Source organism: Drosophila busckii, chromosome 2R, assembly GCF_011750605.1.
Source record: "Drosophila busckii strain San Diego stock center, stock number 13000-0081.31 chromosome 2R, ASM1175060v1, whole genome shotgun sequence".
Classification (NCBI taxonomy): Eukaryota; Metazoa; Arthropoda; class Insecta; order Diptera; family Drosophilidae; genus Drosophila; species Drosophila busckii.
The window spans coordinates 11,684,326-11,704,780 of NC_046605.1; the positions used below are offsets into that span (position 1 = coordinate 11,684,326).

Consider the following 20,455-nt stretch of genomic DNA (forward strand, 5'->3'; position numbering starts at 1 on the left):
AGTTTAAGAGAAGAAATATAAGCTATGTATGTGTGTATCAGTCTACCGCTGGGACAACTACTTTTGGTTATATATATTACATAGTTTAAGAAAGAAAATATGAGATATGTCTGTGTATATCAGTCTACCGCTGTGACAACTACTTTTGGTTTAATAAGCTCCTTGAAGTTCACATTCAGAGTGGAGATTTCATCGGTGGAGTCATCCAATGAGTTGGCATATTTATTTAAGACGTTGCGTAGACCAACGGCACAAGCTGCAAAAAATAAATAGTTTAATAAATGCTAACTAACTGCATTAGAATAGATTGAAATTTATTGATTTTACGCTGGTATACTAATCTTCTGTTACCTATAATAGAAATCGTTACCACCTTAGTGCGTCGATTAACATAAGTACATAATCCAGCAATATAACCAGTGCTGGATGCAGCGCTATGACGTTTGGGCATGGGCAGCTTGAAGAGCAAGGTATCGTTGGCACATGGCAAATCACTCAATGAAACTGCATTTTGTAGCAGATCAGCAATTACCTCCTGCGTTGTATCTTTCTTAGCTGGTGAGATTAAATTTAATTTTAAATATGGCTTACAAATGATTAACTGGTTAATGCTTACCGTTGGTACTTCTTTCAGTCACAGTCTGCACATCAGAGTCAGAGTCATCCAGAGTGGTGTCATCTAGCACCATGACCTCGTCTTCCGAGTCTGATTCTAATAGACTCTGTTCAATTACTTTTGAACACTGCTCATTAGGAACTTTGCACTCAGCTTCTATTGTAGACTGCTCATGTTTAGCCGGCGAGCTAATCACGGCAGGTATTTCCAAAGGCTTAGCGCTAGCAACTGTTTCCACATCTACTGATTCTAAATTCAGCGGGCTTTGTACTTTCTCTTGTTTTACTGTCTCTACTGCCGGTTTTATTATAATGTCTTCTAGTATCTTAATAGGCTCCTCTTGACGCACACCTTTAAATTCACGTGGAGTATTATGATGCAGCTTCATTAAGGGACAGATAAATATTGTCTTAGAGGGTGTCTCTTCGGTGCACTCTTGTGCCTGCACAATTTCGTTTTCGTTAAATATAATGTGATTATTATTATCTGTCTGCACTACAGTAAGCACGGCTTCAATCTGCTGGCCGGTGTCAGCAATGCTCGTTAACTGTAGCTCCCCATCAATAGATTTGGTTGTTCTAGTATTACTTTTCTGTTTATGCGTATTGTCAATCTCTTTGATCGAAGCATGAGCTACTGACGCGTTTGGAGTTGCGTTCTTTTGCTTGGAGCGCTTTGGTGGACGTGGTGTAGAACAAGTGAGTTCTGTCTCTATATCGTTGGAGCAATTCTTGCGCTTTTTGACAGGCTCTATTGTCTCTTTCCTTGTATTCTCCTCGATGTGTGAAGCTTCTGTAAGGCTCTCTTCTACATCGAGATTAAAGGCAATAAGTGATTGTCCTGGATTGAGCAGTAAAATGGACTCCTTAGGTGGAAGATAATACCCATCGTTGGTTAAAAGGCTAATATTATTCTGTGGAAGCCGGCGTTTTTAGTCATTTTAAAAGCAAGACTGAAGTTTAAACTTACCAGATGAAACAACTTTTGAATGTGATCTTGAAGATCCTTTATGTTAGACCATGACCGGTTTATGGACACTAAGGAGCACTTGCGTGCGTCCTTAAAATAATTTGACAAATCAATTTTTAAAGCAAAATTGTCCATGCTGAATTTTTTTGCCGCACTTGTTTTTACAACAAATAGTAATTTCTCAACTTGATTATTGCACATATCATCCCAACATCTTTATTTAAGTTCCAGAGTTGCCAGCTTAAGTTTTTTCTCACCAAATATAGCTATTTTTGTTAAAACTGACTTATTGCGGGATTATTCAAATTTAACACAAAAGTTTTAATTGTCGCCTCATACTACTAACATTTATTTAAACATCGTATCAACACCAACTAAAACTAAAACACAATATAATGAAACAACCAGGCCAATTCAAGGCTGTTAAAATTTTGGTCTTAAGCACTTAACTTAAATGAAGCTGAGTCTAACTGGCAAAGAAGCATTTATAAAGCATATACAAAATGCCAAAAAGCCACATGCCCTTGTAGATCTTGTCCACAACCCACATGCTGAAATTATAAAGGAAATTCATAAGTAAATAAGACTTTAGTGAAATCTGGGCAATACTTACATTTTCATGTGACGCCTGGCTGCAGGTATAGACTCGTCAGATTCCTTAAGAATCAAGCGACGTGCACACAACACACAGTTTGTGAAGTAATCAATTAAATCAAGATCAATTTTCTCTATTACATATGTTTTGCGTTCCCTATTATTCATAAGCTTGCGAAACTTGAGGGCCTGCGAATTGTCAAAGCTCCAAACATTGTTAGCATAGTACTCAAAGACCTCGAAACCTTTTGAAATACGATTCTGAACACGACATAAGCTGTAAGTGAAAGTAATGAAAGCTTTAATTTGCTATTTTGAAAATATGATAAACTTACACAGGAGGATAGCGCAAAAGCCAGAGCAAGGCGTCAACAAAGAGAGCAGGAATCCATTGAAAGAGTACCATGCAAATGTAGTGAACCCAATAGTTGGATTTCATGGAACCACCTAATAAAAAGAAAACATAAAAAAACAAAACCAAGAATAGAAAATAATCTTTTACCAGGATACCAAGCCACGCCATTCAAGGGCACTTTATTCTCAATGACCCAACGTCCTAACTCAATGATCTCGGCCCAAGAGACTTTAATATCATTTGATGACGTCATATGCGCAACTCGATTTGAGCTAGACGTGCCTTCTGTAATATTACGCCAGCTAGCCACCAAAATGCCATTGACAGCAACATCCACGGGCAGAAAGTCACCATAGCCCGACGAATTACAGTACATGGTGCGTATGACACCTTTGCCGGCGCCAATGAGCAAACCTGTAGGTCCATTAATATTATCCGTCCAGCCAGGTATGGGCTCCTTCCAAATGGGTATGACTATAGATGGACGCAGAATAACTGCAGGCAGTTCGTTGAACTTCTCTACAACCAGCGCCTCTGCTAAGGATTTGGTATAGGCATAGGTGTTGGGTATGTCGCCCAATACTTTGCGCTCAATGGTGGACACCTCGTCATCGGTCAGCCACTCACATGCCTGTATGACTTTGTGCGGATCCGCTGGCGGATCGTAGGGCTTCTCGTAGAGAGTTTTTACATGCAAGTGGCAATAGGCAGTGGAGCAATATGCAAAGAACTCCAAACGCTTCAAAGTGCAAGCCAGCTCCAGCATATACTTGGTGCCGCGCGTATTCATAAAAACGGCATTGCGCAGTGGCTCATCGAAACTAAAATGAAATACTCGTATATTAAAAAAAAAAATGCAATTTAAATAAAATCGTGCACCTACCGTACAGTTGCTGCGCAATGATAAACAATAGACACCTCATTGCGCAACGTCTCCAGATCCTGCTCGGATATGCCCAAGCCTGGCAGCAGCACATCTCCAGCTATGGCTACAACTTGCTTCTGTATATTTGCCTCACCACGCAGCTGTTTCACCTGGTCAAAGAGCTGCAAGCAATTTGTTGAGCTGGTTAGTTAATAACAACGCAAGTCATGATTTATTATAATTATGTATTAGCTGCTTACCACATTCTGAAATATATCCTTAATGCGCTCCTGTGGATCCTTGCCCTTCTTCGGTCGTATAAGCAAATAAATGCGATTTAATTCACCGCACGAGCTGTAAAAATTAGTTACGCATAAGCGCAAGTTATTAAGAATTATTGAGGTCACGTTTGCCGAACAGCTGTTGCCCATGCTAAGCCTGCCGTAGAGACTGAACACATATGCACAAATACCTAAGACTGGTGCAAGCAATGGAACTAGTTTGGCTCAGATGTAATAAATACTTAAATTACAGTCTTTTAAAAGCGGAAGCTCGTAAATTAGAATTATTTAATGGCACGGCGATCTCTAAATTCTAAAGTTGTCCACAATTTTATTTGTTTCTTCTTACTTCTTACTTAAGACAGTATTTATTAATAAAGTATTTATTTTTTGTCTGCAATTTATTATTTATTTTTATTATTTTTTTATTACTGTGTACTTAAAATTAACGAGTGACCACTGTTTATGTATGAAAATTCGCACTTACCGCAGCAGCTTTTCCACCAGCACCTTGCCCAGAAAACCTGTGCCTCCTGTTATAAACAGACTGCGTCCTTTGAAGCTCGCCGCAATGCGATCGACTTCATCGTCATCCACCGGGCCTATGGTCAACGTGCCCTGCTTCTCAAAATCAAAATTCGGTTTTGTTGTCATCTTGCGTCAGCGCCAAAAACACTTAAGCTATGTATAAGCAAATCAATATGAGCAAGTTATTAACAGTTTAGTATGTTTTATACAAGTTTAAATTAGTTTCAATCAAGTACGTAGTAATTTATTTTGATCTTGGGCTGCGTTAAGCTCAACTGGTTTTTGACCAACTGTGCTCAATGTTATGACCAAGTTGTCGCGCTATGCGCCGTTGATCAACCAGCCAGCAAAGGCAAAGAGATGGCAACAACAAATTTGACACCAACTGAAATATTGCGTATCCGCCGCGTGGCTCATGTGGGCCAATTATAACAGCGATTGCAACACCACACAGACTATTGGCCTGCTTGGCTGCGTTTTTTTCGCTGGTTTTAATTTGTTGGCTAGTTATGGTCAGGCATGTGTGCCATGATAGTGAGCTTGTAAACTCAGCCAAGCGATGCCTAATTTTTAGCTGGCGGAACAGCAAGGTATCAAATTGGAAAAGTGATTGCTAACTGATTGGCACACTAAGCTGTAAATGTCAGAGAATAGCTATTGCAAGATATAATCGCTATTAATATAGTAGCTCAACTATAAATATTAGACACACATACTTAATTGTTAAGAGCGCTTTGCCCCCCTGCAAGCGACTTGACACTGAATTAGCCATAAAACCCCCGAAATACATGGAGTTTAAGCGTTTGCTATAATTTTATGGCCGCTAAACTTTTGATGAGATTTCAAAACCGTTAAATGTCTTGTGCCCAAACTTAAAGCTGTTAATTACTTTAACATTGGCTTAGACCAGAATGGAAAACTACAGGCCAAGATCACAATCACTTACCAAGCTGCACTTGCTTTAAGCTATAACTACATAACTACTACTACTACTACATATGATTACATATCATTTTGATTTTTACAGTCGAGCAAGCAAAAGATTTAGACAACGAACGTGCACAAGTTGAAAGTGAAAATTTGTAACGGCTTAGCTGCCAGTTAACCACTTAACCAGTTAATTTTGAACTGCATTTCGGACCTAGCTTGTTGACCTGCAACTTACTACAACTCTGTTGCAATTAAATCATTTCAGTTTCTTTTTCTCATGTTAACCGATTGTTATATATACATATATCGTTGTACACATCCCATGTGCTCAAGGCAGTGTAAATTATGCCAACGTTTTGCACGTCATTCCAAAGCCCACAGGTCAGGCCGGCAACAGGCATGGGGTTCACTGCGATCAGCTTTAGCTTTAGCTACCTCTCATTGCCGTCTGGCCAAACGGGCACTTATATACTAGCACACATACATATAGCGTGTGTGTAAATATGTTGACTGTCATTCCGCAGTTGTTGTTGTTGTTGTCTTTGTTGTGTAGCAATTGTTAGCGGCGGATCGCAAGTCAGATGTGCATGCGCACGTTTTGCAGATAAAAAATAAACAAAAACAAATACAAAGCTGTGAAATTGCAGCAAATTGAATTAAACAGAAACAGTTTTATACTCTTTGCACTGAACCTAGGTTAACATTGTAAGCGAGCTGTTATTAAAACTTAATTGCTTAGTAAATTATAGACTTTAAGGAATTAGAAGGCTGCATTTAATTTAGAACTAGAAGTGCAAATATTTCCGCAACAGCATATGAGTTATTAATTTTCCATGTGAAGCAGTAGAAATTAAAATTTTATATACATTTTTTAAAAAATGTGACATATTGGGTCACTTGGAGCACATGCACATGGTGCGCTGACAACTTAAATATATCGTCGTCTTGGCCAAAATAGCCAAAAAAGAAAAAAAAAATTATAAAAGCTGCACAGTTGTTCAATTGCATTTTGTTTTTATTTTTTTGGTTATTTGGCAAATAGTTGAGCAACCAGTTTTAGCCAAAGCCAAAAGATGTCAACGAAAGAAGGAGCAGCTTGAGCCTAGAAATGCTTTTGGCATTTTGCTAGCCAACACATAAAAATGAAACAACATTTAGTCAAACCATGTCAAGTATACGCTTCATTAGCATGCTTAATTTTGAAAAGATTGCGTATTAAAATATTTTGAAAAAGCATGCTCATTCATAGGCAAATTTTTCTTTAGCATTTAACAAATATAACACATTTGTATGCACACCTGCAAATTTTGTTCAACACACTGGAGAGTAATTTAATTAAGCACTGTTTGCTTTTGACTCAAAAGACTGTTTACTTTTTTTTAAAGGATATTTTAGCACACACACATTAATTAGCTTATTCACCAAAATTTTAGTTCACACTCCGCGCGCTTTGACTGCCAAACACCAACTGAACGAACTTGACTACAAAAATTAGGAAACAGAGCCTCACACTGAGAAAAATATCAACTCAACAAACGGCTAAGTGAATACCATGATACCAGTCAAAGCAAAGTTTATAACACACCGACACAGATTGATCTCCCACTCGCACGCGCGCGAGAGCGAGAACAAGAGGCAGAGAGAGAGAGAGAGGGAGAGAAAAACGTGTGCGCTGCAGTCGTATGCAAAAGCAAAAGCGAGCTCTGCTTGCTCAGCTGACCATACTGACCAGAAGTCTAAGCCTCTTACTCTCTCAGCGGTCAGAGGTTCAAAAGTGCGGCTTGCTTTCTCAGTTTTCGTTTTCAGTTTTTCATTTTCATTTTCATTGGCGTTCAAGTCGTTTTTGTTAATTGACTCTGCGTGTGCTAAGCCGGCATTAGGCTTCAAACTCATCTCAGCAACTTCAACTACCGTTATGTGCTTGATTGTGTTGCAACGCATGCTCAACAGTTGCACAACAGTTCTTCAACATACGACGGCATGTTGTTGTTGTTGTTGTTGCTATTCAAATTACAATTTATTTATAGCCTTTGTTTTCATTAGCAGCGGTGTCTTACAAGTTTGATCATTGTCTCCAGATTTATAAGTTATAATATAGTTGGAGCTACGACAATGACATTGACATAAAAATCTAAAGCTTCGGTGAACTAAAACAAGCTTTAACGCTGCCACGCGAATAGCTCAAAGTGTGTTCGCTTTTAAATGCAGCGATATGATATTAGATTAAATCAATTTAAGAAGACAAAGCTAAAAACCTGTATTTAAACAGCATTGATTTAGTTTAGTTCAGTTGAAAGTCTGGTTCTATTTTGGAATTTGTACGCCAACTTTTGCTATCCCATTGCTGATGAAATTATAGTTATGTTATAAAATAATACAAATACTGCGTTTATTTATAGCTTAAAAATGTTTATTTATTACCAAAGTTTGTTAGGCCTATAACCAGCTCTCAGCTTTGAACTTGAGCATGACTCTTCAAAAAAATGCAAATGTAGCAACATCTTTATACTACACTCGCATACAAGCACACAAATATTTATTTATCAATGCAAACATGTTTGTATTGTTTGTTTTAGTTTTTTATCTTTTTGTGTGTGTTTAAATGAACGGACAAAATAGGTGACACATTGGTGTCATGCTTACTCGCAGGTTCTGTTGCCCACTGCTGCGTCTGCTGCTTCTTACGCTTTGTCAATTGCAGACAGACGTAGCAAAGTTTGGCCTTTCAAAAACGAGGCCGTAATTACAGACTTCCGCTTTCGGAAGACGTAGTGTGCACACCCTAACGCAAAGAAACAAGACAAGTTAAAAGAATAAACAAAGCTGTTCAGACAGACCAAGGAATGGCTGCTGAAGGCGCCACAATGTATCCCGTTACAGGGCCATAAAACTTCATAAACGGCTGTTGACGAGGTCAAATTATACCGCATACGCACACGTCCAGGTCCAGGTCCAGGCCGCAGTTGGGGGCGCTTGGCTAATTGGACGCGAGTGCGAGCCTTAAACTTAAAAAGTGGGCGGTGCATAACAATTGTGGGCGATTTGCATACAATTTGGCGCTTGAGTTACCAGCACAGCGGCGTCAAAATGTTGCTGCGTCATTGTTGAGCCGTAACAGCAGCAGCAGCAGCAGCAGCAGCAACAACAATTGCTGATTTTTTTTTATGAATAGACCAAAGTAAATGAAAATAGCTAAAAAATGTAACACAATGCACTGAACTATTTGTCTTTGTTTGCTGACAGACAGACTGTCATAACATATGTAAATGAGTGGAGTGGTCAGGGAGGATGCCTGACATTGTCAAGGCTGCAGCTGCATATCGCAAGCTTGCAGCAGCACATAATAATACAAAAAAAAAAATGTACATTATATTGTACTGTGTAGGTTTTAAATAATCTTTTGCAGCTTATGTTGCCAAGCCAAATGTTGCAGACAATTTGCAGCAACACTTGTTGCTTGCAACACCGAACAGTTAAGGCCATTATGCCTGCCTATAATCCTTAACCAAAAGCAGCAACATCGGCTTGCGCTTGTCGTGCTGACTTTGGCTGCCTTTCGGCTCGGCTCTGCTCTGTTCTGCTCCACACACATATAAAAACCGGATGTTACGCCAAACATTTGGCACAGAAGTGTTTTACATTTACACGGCCAACAAGTGTCCTGTGCCTGAGAACCCAAAAAAATAAAAATACTTATATTCTATATATATTGAGCTAAGCTTAAGCTCGGCGTGTGCAAGGCTTGTGAATTTTAAATTTTCCATTTGCGATATGTTTTTTTAATCAGCTCGCAGCTTTGGACGACAAAAGTTAAAGTTGACATCGCTTCGATTGAAAAATATTGCTCAAGTGTATTATAATAAAATATAAGGTAAGTGTGCTCAAAACTATTTTAAAATGCAACTAATACATGTGCACAATGTGAAAGTCTTTGTCAGGCAACTTAAAGTTTAGCCATAAAATTGACTGCATTAAACAAATATAATGTCTAAGCTTACACTTTGAATTTTATTTATGCCCGTAGCTAAAGACAATGTGAATAGAATTGATTTTTTGGGCAATATTTTATGCAAAAGATTAAATTACATTTTTGTTGGTTCAATGACCAAACAAAACAATTTTGCCAGACCACTGTCATTAACACTACAAACTTATTGTTAACTGTGCATATGCGCTCACCTGTTCCGTTTTGGGGCTTAATAAAGGTAAATTGAAATATTTACGACTGCACTTTAGTGGGATGCGTGCGGAAACAGAGCAGCGCTAGATTCTCATTTGAAAAGTGCACAACGAGACAAGAGCGCAAACCGCTGAGAGCAAACATTTGGAATGTGGCATTTGGCATGTGGGCTCAACTCTCAAGTACTTGCTGCGAAGCATGAAACAATTTTTGATTTATCACTGACATGCAGCATCAGCTCTACTATGTATGAACTGGGCGTGTGGCATGCCACACGCGACAATCATTTGTCTTTTGTCGCCAGTCGCTTGAGGTGTTAAGCTACGCCTGACGCCTACTTGCTGATAAATTATATTTAAAAATAAGTAACAATTGCCAGCAGTTACAGCTGCAGCAGCAGCACAACTTCAAATGTATCGCGTTGCCAATATTCAATAGAATATTAAGTATGCAAATCTGATTAAAATCACAGCCAAAGACACCGAAATAAAAAGAAAGTGTCAGCTTACATATTAGAGCAGACATCAACATAAACGAATTAACGAGTGTGTTATTGATATCAGACAACGCTGCGTATGCGTAATGTCAGCCCACAAAAATCAAATGTGTACCTGCCTTGTGTCTTCTCATCATTTATTGTTTTGACTTGTTGCTGAATTTTTGACAAAATCAATCAACCTGTTTTACCAATTTAGCATTTTGTCAGTTTGTCAGTCTTTACTTATGACTTTTGTAGCGACAAGGCCTGGCCAACGCATATGCCAAATTACATGTTACATGTGGCACTTGCCATATTGCTGACAATTAGCAGCTTAAATCAAAATTAACGCTAGTGCCAGCACTAACAAATTACCTTTTGGCCTAAAACCTCATTTGCTGGCCAGGCCTAGCAATGAATGCCAGCTGATTGCGTCTGCACTGCACACAATAAGAAATACATTAAATTTTTTTTTATTTTTGCTTTACATATAATTTTTTTCTTTTCACATTTGCATTATCTGGCAACAGTTTGTGTAATTTTACAGTAATGGCCAAAAGTATATAAAATGTATGTTAATGAGCAAATTGCCAAGCTATGCGTATGCCAGACAGTTGGGGTCAGCATGTCTCTCTGCTTGCAAAATGGCTGAAGGGCTAAACCTGGCTTGTAGCAGTAATCCGTCAATAGCGCGTTGTTTCATTTAGTCGTAGTCATTTACTTCAAAAGTTAATTTTAAATGGTTATATGCTGTACATCCTTCTATTGGTTTCTGAAAATCAAGATTTTTTGTTTTATTTACCGTTTTGATATTATTATTATGTTGATTATATTTACAAGTCTTTAGCGATTGATCAATATTTTTATTTACTATAATTTTATTAAAATTATATATATACAAAATTTCTCAATTTAACTAAATTACACAAGCTACTTACTTTAATTTGAATCGCAACAATTAAAAATTGCTAAAAATTATTATAACATACTCAAAACGACAGAAAGGTCAATAATTGTTATAAATTGAAAAAGACTAGACATCTCTTATTTGTAAATGTATAATGCGTAAGCTTACATGTGATTTATATTTTATTATATGCTAAGCTTTGCTTTTAACTTGGCTTACATTGCCCTTCAGAGAGATTTTAACTGCGCTTCTGCCGCTTAACTGCAACGAAAGCTTGAGAGCTTCATGCGTGGGGTTAGCTTCAGTTTGGGCGTTAAGTGCATCAGTTTCAGCGTTTCCGTCACCATATCCAAAAGCCATAATCATTTGCATCTCTAATGTACTGCCGCACACTCCGGACGTACATATATCAACGGACAACGTGGGTCGGGAATAGCAAACGCCTTGGCAGTTTGAGTTGGGCGGCTGGGGGTTGGGTTGGGATGCCAGCTCGAATTGTGTGTTGTGGCTTTAATGCCGTTGGTTAGCACATTTTACGCGCACATTCATATTTCGCAGATGATCGCATAAATATTGTTATGGTTAATTAGCGGGACACTTTGTCTGGGCGAAGAATAAGCAAAGGCGTTAAGACCTGGCCACCGGAGTAGTTGCTGCTGTTAGCCAAGTAAAACGACTACATAAGCTGTGAGAAAGGGAGAGTGGGAGGAGAGATATAGCGCCGGCGTTGTGTTAATGTGATTAAAACTTGTAATAGATTAAGACAACACCTCATCATAATTATGTACGTTGTTCTTCTTTGTTTTTGCAGTCATGGGCATAGCGTTGATGTTCTTGCTGGCCAATGCCATGGCCATACACAGCGAAATCATAGAGTCGCCCAGTTTTAATGACAATGCTTTGGTGGAGCCTGAGGACAGTGGCAGCAGCAACAGCATCAACAATCATAATGAAGGCAACTTGTTAGATGTGCTCAGTGAAAAGCCAGAGCAAGCTGAGCTAGAGTTTCGTTACCCCATCTCCGCCATTGGCGTGGACTACGGCAAGAACTCTGTCATCTTACGCTTTCAGAAACACGCGCGTAAGCAACGCTTTAAATATGATCCGGAGCTGGATGAGAAGCGTCGCTCCCTGCAAGATAACTTTATGCATTTTGGTAAGCGACAGGCGGAGCAACTGCCGCTGACCAGCGATGCGAGCTACTATGATCGTTATGGACGCGACCCTAAGCAGGATTTTATGCGCTTTGGACGTGCTCCCTCAGATTTCATGCGCTTTGGTCGTGCTCCCTCAGACTTTATGCGCTTCGGGCGCTCGGATAATTATATGCGATTTGGCAGAAACTTGCACATGGAGGAGCTGCGTAGTCCCAAGCAGGATTTCATGCGTTTTGGTCGTCCGGATAATTTTATGCGTTTTGGTCGCTCAGCAACACCTTCCAATTTTGAGCGCAATGGCAAAATGGATCCGAATTTTATGCGCTTTGGCAAGAGTCTTCAAAGTAATCAGGAGTCGAATCATACTCACAAAATTTCCATTATTAATGGCAAGCAGCAAAACAAGATGGAAGAGAATCCCACAGACAAGGCCATAGCTTTGCTATTTCATAAATCAAAATCACAAGTCGAGCCACAGCCCAAGAGCAGCGAACTGACTGAATCGCAAAACAATCTGGAGGATAGCGTGGAACAGTTCTTTGAGCAGTAAATACAATTTAAAAATTGCACCACATTGTATATAGACATTGAGTGAAACTAATTCGAACAATTATATTCAGTAGCTATGTGTGTTTTATGTGAAATTATAGTTATTGAATTTTTAATAGGGGCTGGATTAAAAATTCACCAAAACAAAAAAAAAAACAAAAAAAACAAACCATGATCTGATTCTAAGGCAAGGACAAACCCAAACCAAAGCGCATAATTGTTAAGTGTACTACTATACATATACATATATAAACATATACATACATATACACAAATAAAATCTTTAATGTAACTAACTAAATGCATGGAAATGTTGTGAACGTTCTTTTAAATAAAGACTATTCGCTTATATACGCTGTTTTTCTCAATTTGATATTGTAAGGCTTTATAGAGTGGGATTTTTTGTTAGCTTGGTGGTAATGTAAATTGATAATATCAATAATATAAAGCGAACATATGTATACTTCTAGTATGTGCCAATGTGCTGTTTCCTCTATTTGAATTCAAATAAACGGCGCTAAATATCGATAGCATCGAAATCTAGCGTGAAAAAGGCTATTAAAACATCTACGTTGCGTTGGATTGTCTTACTATTTCGATTGCAATATTGCATCGATATATCAATGCTTTCTCACATCACTGGCTATCTTCTAGTTTGTTATTTTATAATTAAAATCACAGAGTTCATTGCAGCTGCTTTAATCAACAAGTAGCCGCTACATTAACAATAGGTAAATCCACAAATAGAGCAATTAAATTAATAGTTTCATGCAGCGCTGCGCATTCAACAAACATTGTCTAAAGTCCAACTTGTTGCTTTGTTTTTGTTATTGTTGGCGTGGCGTTAGCGGCAGCAACATTAATTTGTGTTTTATTTGTTTTGCCTTTGCTTGATAAAAATATATAAATAACACAATATCTAATTTAGGTTTGCAAATCAATTGATTGAATTTATTGGCTGCATACGGGAGAATGTCGGCCTTGCTGAAAATGCATAGAGGTAAGTATTATTTTTATTTAAACGAATAACAACAGCAAACAAATTGTTGATTACATAATTTTTGTTTAATAAATTATATCCGCGTGCTTTAAACTTTTTACTTTTTATAACTTTTAAAACAATATGATTCTGCTGCTCAGACCTCTTTATTGGAATTTGCTCTCTTATGAATTGTTCAATTAACTAAATTTCATAAATTTTCCACAGTACAAAAGCTCTTTACGCCCGCCTTAGCGCGCAGCGTCTCAGAGGCTGCCAAGTACCCAAAGATCACCACTCACTACACTTTGAATCCGCGTGAAAAGGATGAACGGTGGAAGGAGGTGGACATGGAGCGTTGCATTGAGGAGGTGGATATTGTTATTGTTGGCGGTGGACCCGCTGGCATGTCGGCTGCTATACGTGCCAAGCAACTGGCCGCTGAGAAAGATCAGGTAGGTCAAGTATTATCTTTTGCCATAACCACTTATTATTAATTCAAATTTTTATAGGAAATACGCGTGTGTGTGGTTGAAAAGGCCGCCGAGGTTGGTGGCCATATACTTTCCGGCGCTGTTATGGATCCTGTTTCAATAAACGAGCTCATACCCGACTGGCAGGAGCAGGGTGCGCCATTAAACACACCTGTCACCACAGATAAGTTTACTTATCTTACTCCAAGCGGTCGCTACTCACTGCCCGTACTCAAAGGCTCGTATCTGGATAATCACGGCAACTATGTGGTGCGTCTGGGACATGTTGTCAAATGGCTTGGCGATCAAGCAGAGGCTATGGGCGTTGAGATTTATCCGGGCTGTGCGGCATCAGAGGTGCTTTTCCATGAGGATGGCAGTGTTAAGGGTATTGCGACCAATGATGTGGGCATTGCCAAGAGTGGCGCGCCGAAAGAAACTTTTGCTCGCGGCATGGAGCTGCATGCAAAGACAACAATTTTTGCCGAGGGTTGCCGTGGTCATCTGTCCAAGCAAATAATGGAAAAGTTTGGACTAAATGAAGGCAGCGAGCCGCAAACATATGGAATTGGACTGAAGGAGGTGTGGGAGATAGCGCCCGAGCTGCATAAGTGAGTACTGAGTACTGAACTATTAGAAACATATTGTAATTCCTTGTTTTCTAGGCCTGGTCTGGTAGAGCACACGATAGGCTGGCCAATGGATCGCTTCACCTATGGTGGCTCCTTTCTTTATCATCTCAACGAGCCAACGCCCACTATTGCTGTGGGCTTTGTAGTCGGACTTAACTATAAGAATCCCTGGATGAGTCCCTTCCAGGAGTTCCAGCGCTTCAAAACGCATCCCAAGGTGCGTCATGTATTTGAAGGCGCCACACGCATTGCCTATGGCGCACGTGCCATCAACGAGGGTGGCTTCCAGAGCATACCTAAGAAGCTATCGTTCCCTGGTGGCTGCCTGGTGGGTTGCAGTGCTGGTTTCCTCAATGTGCCACGCATTAAGGGCTCCCATTATGCCATGAAGAGCGGCATGCTAGCGGCGGAGAGCGCGATGGAAGCCATCAGTGCGGATAATCAATCGACTGCCGGTATTGAGCCTACAAACTATGGCGATAGGTAATAATTAAACACCTATTTATTTAATTTTATAGTTTACTAACATTTTGCGCGCTTTACAGAGTCAAGGAATCATTCATTTGGAAAGATCTGTGGCAGGTGCGCAATGTACATCCGTCCTTCCATAATCCACTCGGCCTCTTTGGCGGCATTGCGCTGAGCTCTATCAGCATGTTCTTGGGCGGTCGCGAGCCTTGGACTCTTAAGCATGGCCTGCAGGATCATGAATCCCTCAAGCCTGCCAGTGCCTGCGAACGTATTGTCTATCCCAAGCCAGATGGCAAAATCAGTTTTGATTTGCTCTCCTCGGTGGCGTTGACAGGCACCAATCATGAGGGCGATCAGCCAGCGCATTTAACGCTCAAGGATGATCACATACCTGTGGACCACAATTTGGCACTTTATGAAGGTCCCGAGCAGCGATTCTGCCCCGCCGGCGTCTATGAGTATGTGCCCAACGAGGAGGGCGGCAATATGAAGCTGCAGATAAATGCTCAGAACTGTATACACTGCAAAACCTGTGATATCAAGGATCCCAAGCAGAATATCAATTGGGTGGTGCCTGAGGGTGGCGGCGGACCCGCCTACAATGGCATGTAATTGTTGTTGTTTAACAATAAACAAGTTGTACCAAGATTGCATTTAAAAATTCTAAATATGGAAATCGAAATTGTCTGAAATTGTATAGGAAATTAAAATTTTAATAATTGTTTAAGCTCAAAGTTGCAATAAAAATCTAATTCAGTTTGCCAAAAAGGTTTTCTTTTTATTTAAAAGTTGCTACTTTTGTTTAAAACATCAACTCAATTTTCTTTTTCAAAACATGTCGTCATACTCAGTGCACGGATAAAACTTGTTTACATAGTATAATATTTATATTTATAATAATTATACATAAAACGTATCCCTGTAGTGGGGGTAGTGATGCCCTAGCTAGGTCTTCCAACTACTAGTCGTTAGGCACAATGTTATGAAGGAAATAAGATTAGGCGCTCATAAGAATTGACTACTAATTGCACTAGTTTACAGCTATTTACAGCTCAGAGCTGTTTATATTTGTTTGCTACTAATCATTATTGAACAGATTGATTGTGAGTAAACATATTGTAATTATTTAATATTATAATTCTGACATTCGTTCGCTGCGTGCTTCATCGTCAACAGTCCATACCCAACTGACCTGTAAGTGGCCTTGCTTGCTGCCACCCACACCCACACACACAAGCTTTCATTCGTTCGCTTGCGCTCGATCGCTCTGCGACTGCAAGAGAGCGTCGCTGCTTTGATGCTGAGAGAGCGCGCAATGCGCATCGTATGAAGTGTGGGTTGGGCTTTGTTTTAACTACAAATTGTTGAACAATTCAATAAAAACAATTCAATAAATAAATTTATGCTTTACATGTTTCAAATATATATATAACTAAAAGTACTCAATAAAATGAGTTTTTTAGTAAGAGCTAAAAATCTATGATAAAAAAATCATATGTCGGCTGATTTTTAAAAGAGATGAAACTCCAAACTTATGCTGTTTAGCAATAAAATATAAATAGCTCTGAGGCAGAAAAAAATTAAATATTTGTAAACTAGTGTTTGAAGTAAATATACATTTTATGGAAATAATATCAACTTCACTTCTACTGTGCATGAATGAAAATCTTTTCTAAAATTTAAAACTGAGCAGCTTGGTCGTGTCGTTTTTGGAAACCGTTAGTACACCACTGTAGTAGTTGGGGAGTTACCTAGTCTGTTTTTCACTGTACTTGCAACTACAGGGACAATCTTAAGCATTAGCTTTTGTTTTTGAGATATTCTTTTGTTTTGATGATGTTTTTCCAAAATTGATTGCTTAACATTAAATTACATCTATATTTGAACAGCGAATACATCGATGAATATTACAATATAATATATATTTAAATATCGTTTTGGAGCACATTTTACATACATAACTTAACTACAGCAGGTATATCACTTAATTTGTATAATTTTTTATCATTTCAAGGTAATTCAAGCGCACCTTGCAATTTATTTTAGTTTTGTGCTTAATGATTATCTGGACAATGATGAAGTGGAACCACAAGAGTTTGTCTAACATAAGCTATAACATTCAACATGTTGCTAACATGTTTGTTAATGACAACAAAAGAAACTTACAACTGTTACTAACTTTTATAATTGTGCAATTTATTCATAAAGTCTTTTGCCTTTTAACACGTATTTGCTTGACTTATAACTCGTAATCAGGTGCCACATAAAATGTAATTTATGCCATCAAACAATTACACACAAACTGGATTAATAACAATTGGTTATCAATAGACAATTATCGTATGTGTGTGTGTGTGTGTGTGTGTGTGTGTCTGGTCCCTGTGACCATAAAACGCCTGCCCGAAGGCCAGTTCTATACAGTGCACTGCTTTCGTACTCGCTATGCTCTTATAATTATATTTGTTTAAAATTATATACAAAATAGCCCCAACTAGGGGTAAGTTAATAGAGCTATGCCAACTACTAGTTGTTTGTGAGGGAAAACGTTTGCATTAGTAGTTCTCGTTATAACTAGTGGGGGCCAATTGCCAATTACAAATGTTGGGCTGATTTTCAGATTTTTTGTACATTCTGCGCTGTGCTCTATATATTTAATTTATTTAAATTGTTTTCTTTGTTTAATTTTAAGGCTTAACTACATTTTTTTTTAACTACATACGTTTGTTTTTTAAATAGCACAATTAACACCTGTATTGAATTTTTTCACCATCAAGTTTTATATAAGATTTATCAACTGTTTAACATTTTTTTTTGTTTTTTATATATTTTTGTTGTTTCATTTAAGAGGCACTGTTTTTAAGGCAACACTACAGAGTGAAGTTACATTTGAATAACACTTATGTACAATTAAATCAAGTTGTATAATTTAACTAAATATAGTTGACGGGAAATGCTGAAAAGTTGCTGCAAATTATATTAAAATGAGCTGAGGATCAACTAAAAAATGTTGACAACATCGAACACTTACATTACATATATAACATATATATGTATTTTAATATTTAGGACTTTAATTTGTTGCAGTCTCTTTAGCGGAGCTTTAAAAATTTTCATATACAATGCTTGTTCTTTTAAAATTTGTATTCAGCAATATATATGTATGTGTGTGTGTGTGAGTGTGTGTATATACTAGAAAATATGTTGCTCTGACTATATGTGTATATAATATATTATTTATTCATATAGAATTTATTTGTATGTAAAGCTTGTTTGTTCATCTTGTTTGGGAAACCTGTAAAGTGTAAATTGTTTATTGTTTATGTTCATTTATACATTTAAACAGCTGTTTTCTAGCATACAAATTGCACATACAAATATAGGCTTAATAAAATTTATTTTTTTCCAATGTTGTTTATACTACTGTATAAAGTGCAACAGGTCATGTTTAGTCAGTGCAAATATTTACAGGCGCGCGTATAAAAACAGTAAATATTCGATATAAAATGAAATGAAAACACACCCACTCGCAAATGCAAATGCAATTGAAATAAATGAAATAAAAAATGTGTTACACCCAAAAATTGTTTTATAATAATTAATTTATTTAAATTATATTTTGTGTGTTGAGTTGTTTTGTTTGACAAACTGCAGCTTTAAATTAACAAATTAAAAGTGTTTGTGTATGTGTAATTGTAAATTGTAAAAATACAAAAAGAACTTAAGGCGCACAAAAAATAATTTGAAATTACAAATTATGACTTCGTTTTGCTTAGCGAAAAGTAGAGAAAAGTCTTTAATCTTAATGCAACATAAAGAAACTTTAGCTTAAGCATAAACTAAAAGATTAAACTGAGTGTTTTTTTTTGTTGTGTGTGCAGTAACTAAACTAAAATTGCACATGCTTTAATTTAAACAAAATTTCGCAAGACTGTGTGTGTGTGTGTGTTTTGTTTTTTCTGCTTTTGGAGTACTACACTGGAGTTCACTTGCTCAACTAATATACAAATATATATCTCAATAGTTATAGTGCTGACATGCATACATTACGTATCTGGTAATTGTTATAGTTATTGTTGTAATTCAATTGCAGTGAACATTTATGTTGATTTTTTTTTTTGTTTTTTTCTTTAGCGCTAAACCAAATATGTACATCATATGTTTTTGTATATAAATTTAGTTTAAAATTAAATATATTTTGTTTGCAGCATTTTGTTGACTTAAAGTTAAGCTTTAACTTGAATTAAACTAAATCGGCTCAACACGCTAACTAACTTTTGCTTGCACTCGCGCTTAACTAATTTAAATATATAAATTTTCTTCTTCTTGTGTTTTTTTTTTATAATAATTAACTAGCTAAAGGGTATTCAACGGCTCTCAGTTGCAGCTGACTTTAATATATATATTATTTATATACTAAATGTATATGCGCACAATTATTTATAATTTAAATTTATAACTATTAACATTAAAGTATTTCATAGATAAATTATAGTTACAATTATTGTAGATATGACACTGTCACTGTTTTTTTTTTCCATTTTCTGTTGCTGTTGTTGTTGTGGTTGCTGTTGTGTATTTAATTGTTGCTTAAAACTAAGTGTATAACAAAACCTCAAGCTTCCAGTTGACTATTCAAGAATATTTCTATTGCACTGGTCTGGAAACTTTCGCCGTGCTCGGGGCTGGGCCAACGACTATTGTTGCTGCTGGCCATAGCCAATGGCTAGGTGTTGGCTATAGCAGTCATAGCCGCCACGCCCATAGCTGGGCACACTCAAATAGTTGCTACGATGTGCGGCGGCATCTTTGCGTGGTGGCGGTGGCATCATGGCTAGATCATCATTATTGTTGACTGGCTTCTTGTTGCTGTTGTGATGTTGCTGTTGCTGTTGTTGTTGCTGTAGATGTTGCTGTTGCAGCAGTTGCAGCTGTTGTTGCTGCTGCTTGTAATTGCTGCTGCTGCTGGAGTTACGCGTTGGCTATGTGCCCCAGCCGCCCGATATTCTTGGCCGCTTGTGATTGGGCGCATCGTAGTCGCTCAACTGTTGCTGATGTTGCTGCTGCTGCTGCTGTTGTTGTTGTTGTTGTTGCTGCTGTTGCTGCTGCTGCTGCTGCTGTTGCGCCGCAACGGCAGCCAAACGCACGTCCTGTTCACTGCTGGGCGCACCTGCGTTTAAGATAATAAAATCTGTTAAACCATTAGTTTGAGCTGTACTTCTTGTCAATGTGTGTGGCACGGGGCAGGCAGGCGAGTGGCCAAGACGCTTCAACGCATTCAACGCCTGGCAACATGTTTTAGTATGCGACTGTGTGTGTGTGTGTGTGTGTGATTGTTGAGTGTGTATATGTATGAGTGTTAAAGTTAGAAAACAATAATTAGTATAAACAAGGCAGGCAGCTTAAGTGTTACTAAAAATAATTTGTTGTAACTGTAATTGACATAGGAAATAAACAAAAGTTAAAATTACAACAAATAACAAATTTGGAACTA

At 37.9% G+C, this 20,455-nt stretch overlaps 4 protein-coding genes across 5 annotated transcripts; 2 read left to right on the forward strand and 2 right to left on the reverse strand.

The window, feature by feature from the left end:
* Positions 1-7: 7 nt before the first annotated feature.
* On the reverse strand, positions 8-1,881 carry LOC108597038 (coilin). The gene is made up of 4 exons (XM_017983333.2): positions 1,586-1,881; positions 617-1,529; positions 352-555; positions 8-256 (listed from the first exon to the last, which is right to left on the reverse strand). The coding sequence occupies exons 1-4, from the start codon at positions 1,784-1,786 to the stop codon at positions 120-122; spliced, it is 1,455 nt and encodes a 484-aa protein (XP_017838822.1). The 5' UTR covers positions 1,787-1,881; the 3' UTR covers positions 8-119.
* A 36-nt stretch (positions 1,882-1,917) lies between these two features.
* LOC108597037 (fatty acyl-CoA reductase 1) lies at positions 1,918-6,699 on the reverse strand. Of its 2 annotated transcripts, none has more exons than XM_017983332.1 (8): positions 6,561-6,699; positions 4,168-4,361; positions 3,660-3,753; positions 3,418-3,581; positions 2,682-3,355; positions 2,515-2,626; positions 2,199-2,456; positions 1,918-2,136 (listed from the first exon to the last, which is right to left on the reverse strand). In XM_017983332.1, exons 2-8 carry the CDS (start codon positions 4,332-4,334, stop codon positions 2,052-2,054), a joined length of 1,554 nt encoding a protein of 517 aa, XP_017838821.1. In that variant the 5' UTR covers positions 4,335-4,361; positions 6,561-6,699; the 3' UTR covers positions 1,918-2,051. The 2 variants fall into 2 exon arrangements, with proteins under 2 accessions (XP_017838821.1, XP_017838819.1); XM_017983330.1 differs by having other exon boundaries at positions 6,437-6,699.
* A 2,134-nt stretch (positions 6,700-8,833) lies between these two features.
* LOC108595531 (FMRFamide-related peptides) lies at positions 8,834-12,720 on the forward strand. The gene is made up of 2 exons (XM_017980785.2): positions 8,834-9,009; positions 11,515-12,720. Exon 2 carries the CDS (start codon positions 11,517-11,519, stop codon positions 12,408-12,410), a length of 894 nt encoding a protein of 297 aa, XP_017836274.1. The 5' UTR covers positions 8,834-9,009; positions 11,515-11,516; the 3' UTR covers positions 12,411-12,720.
* A 334-nt stretch (positions 12,721-13,054) lies between these two features.
* LOC108595046 (electron transfer flavoprotein-ubiquinone oxidoreductase, mitochondrial) lies at positions 13,055-15,680 on the forward strand. The gene is made up of 6 exons (XM_017980187.2): positions 13,055-13,140; positions 13,338-13,409; positions 13,617-13,843; positions 13,901-14,472; positions 14,527-14,976; positions 15,039-15,680. The coding sequence occupies exons 2-6, from the start codon at positions 13,382-13,384 to the stop codon at positions 15,574-15,576; spliced, it is 1,815 nt and encodes a 604-aa protein (XP_017835676.1). The 5' UTR covers positions 13,055-13,140; positions 13,338-13,381; the 3' UTR covers positions 15,577-15,680.
* The last annotated feature ends 4,775 nt before the right edge of the window (positions 15,681-20,455 follow it).

Coding starts and splice junctions, on each gene's coding strand:
- LOC108597038 (XM_017983333.2), bottom strand. CDS start 1,786: ATGTGCAATAATCAAGTTGAGAAATTACTATTTGTTGTAAAAACAAGT. Junction 1,530..1,585: donor TTCAAAAGTTGTTTCATCTG/GTAAGTTTAAAC, acceptor CGGCTTCCACAG/AATAATATTAGCCTTTTAAC. Junction 257..351: donor GGTAACGATTTCTATTATAG/GTAACAGAAGAT, acceptor TATTTTTTGCAG/CTTGTGCCGTTGGTCTACGC.
- LOC108597037 (XM_017983332.1), bottom strand. CDS start 4,334: ATGACAACAAAACCGAATTTTGATTTTGAGAAGCAGGGCACGTTGACC. Junction 3,754..4,167: donor CTGGTGGAAAAGCTGCTGCG/GTAAGTGCGAAT, acceptor TAATTTTTACAG/CTCGTGCGGTGAATTAAATC. Junction 3,356..3,417: donor CATTGCGCAGCAACTGTACG/GTAGGTGCACGA, acceptor ATTTCATTTTAG/TTTCGATGAGCCACTGCGCA.
- LOC108595531 (XM_017980785.2), top strand. CDS start 11,517: ATGGGCATAGCGTTGATGTTCTTGCTGGCCAATGCCATGGCCATACAC.
- LOC108595046 (XM_017980187.2), top strand. CDS start 13,382: ATGTCGGCCTTGCTGAAAATGCATAGAG. Junction 13,410..13,616: donor CTTGCTGAAAATGCATAGAG/GTAAGTATTATT, acceptor AATTTTCCACAG/TACAAAAGCTCTTTACGCCC. Junction 14,977..15,038: donor CCTACAAACTATGGCGATAG/GTAATAATTAAA, acceptor CGCGCTTTACAG/AGTCAAGGAATCATTCATTT.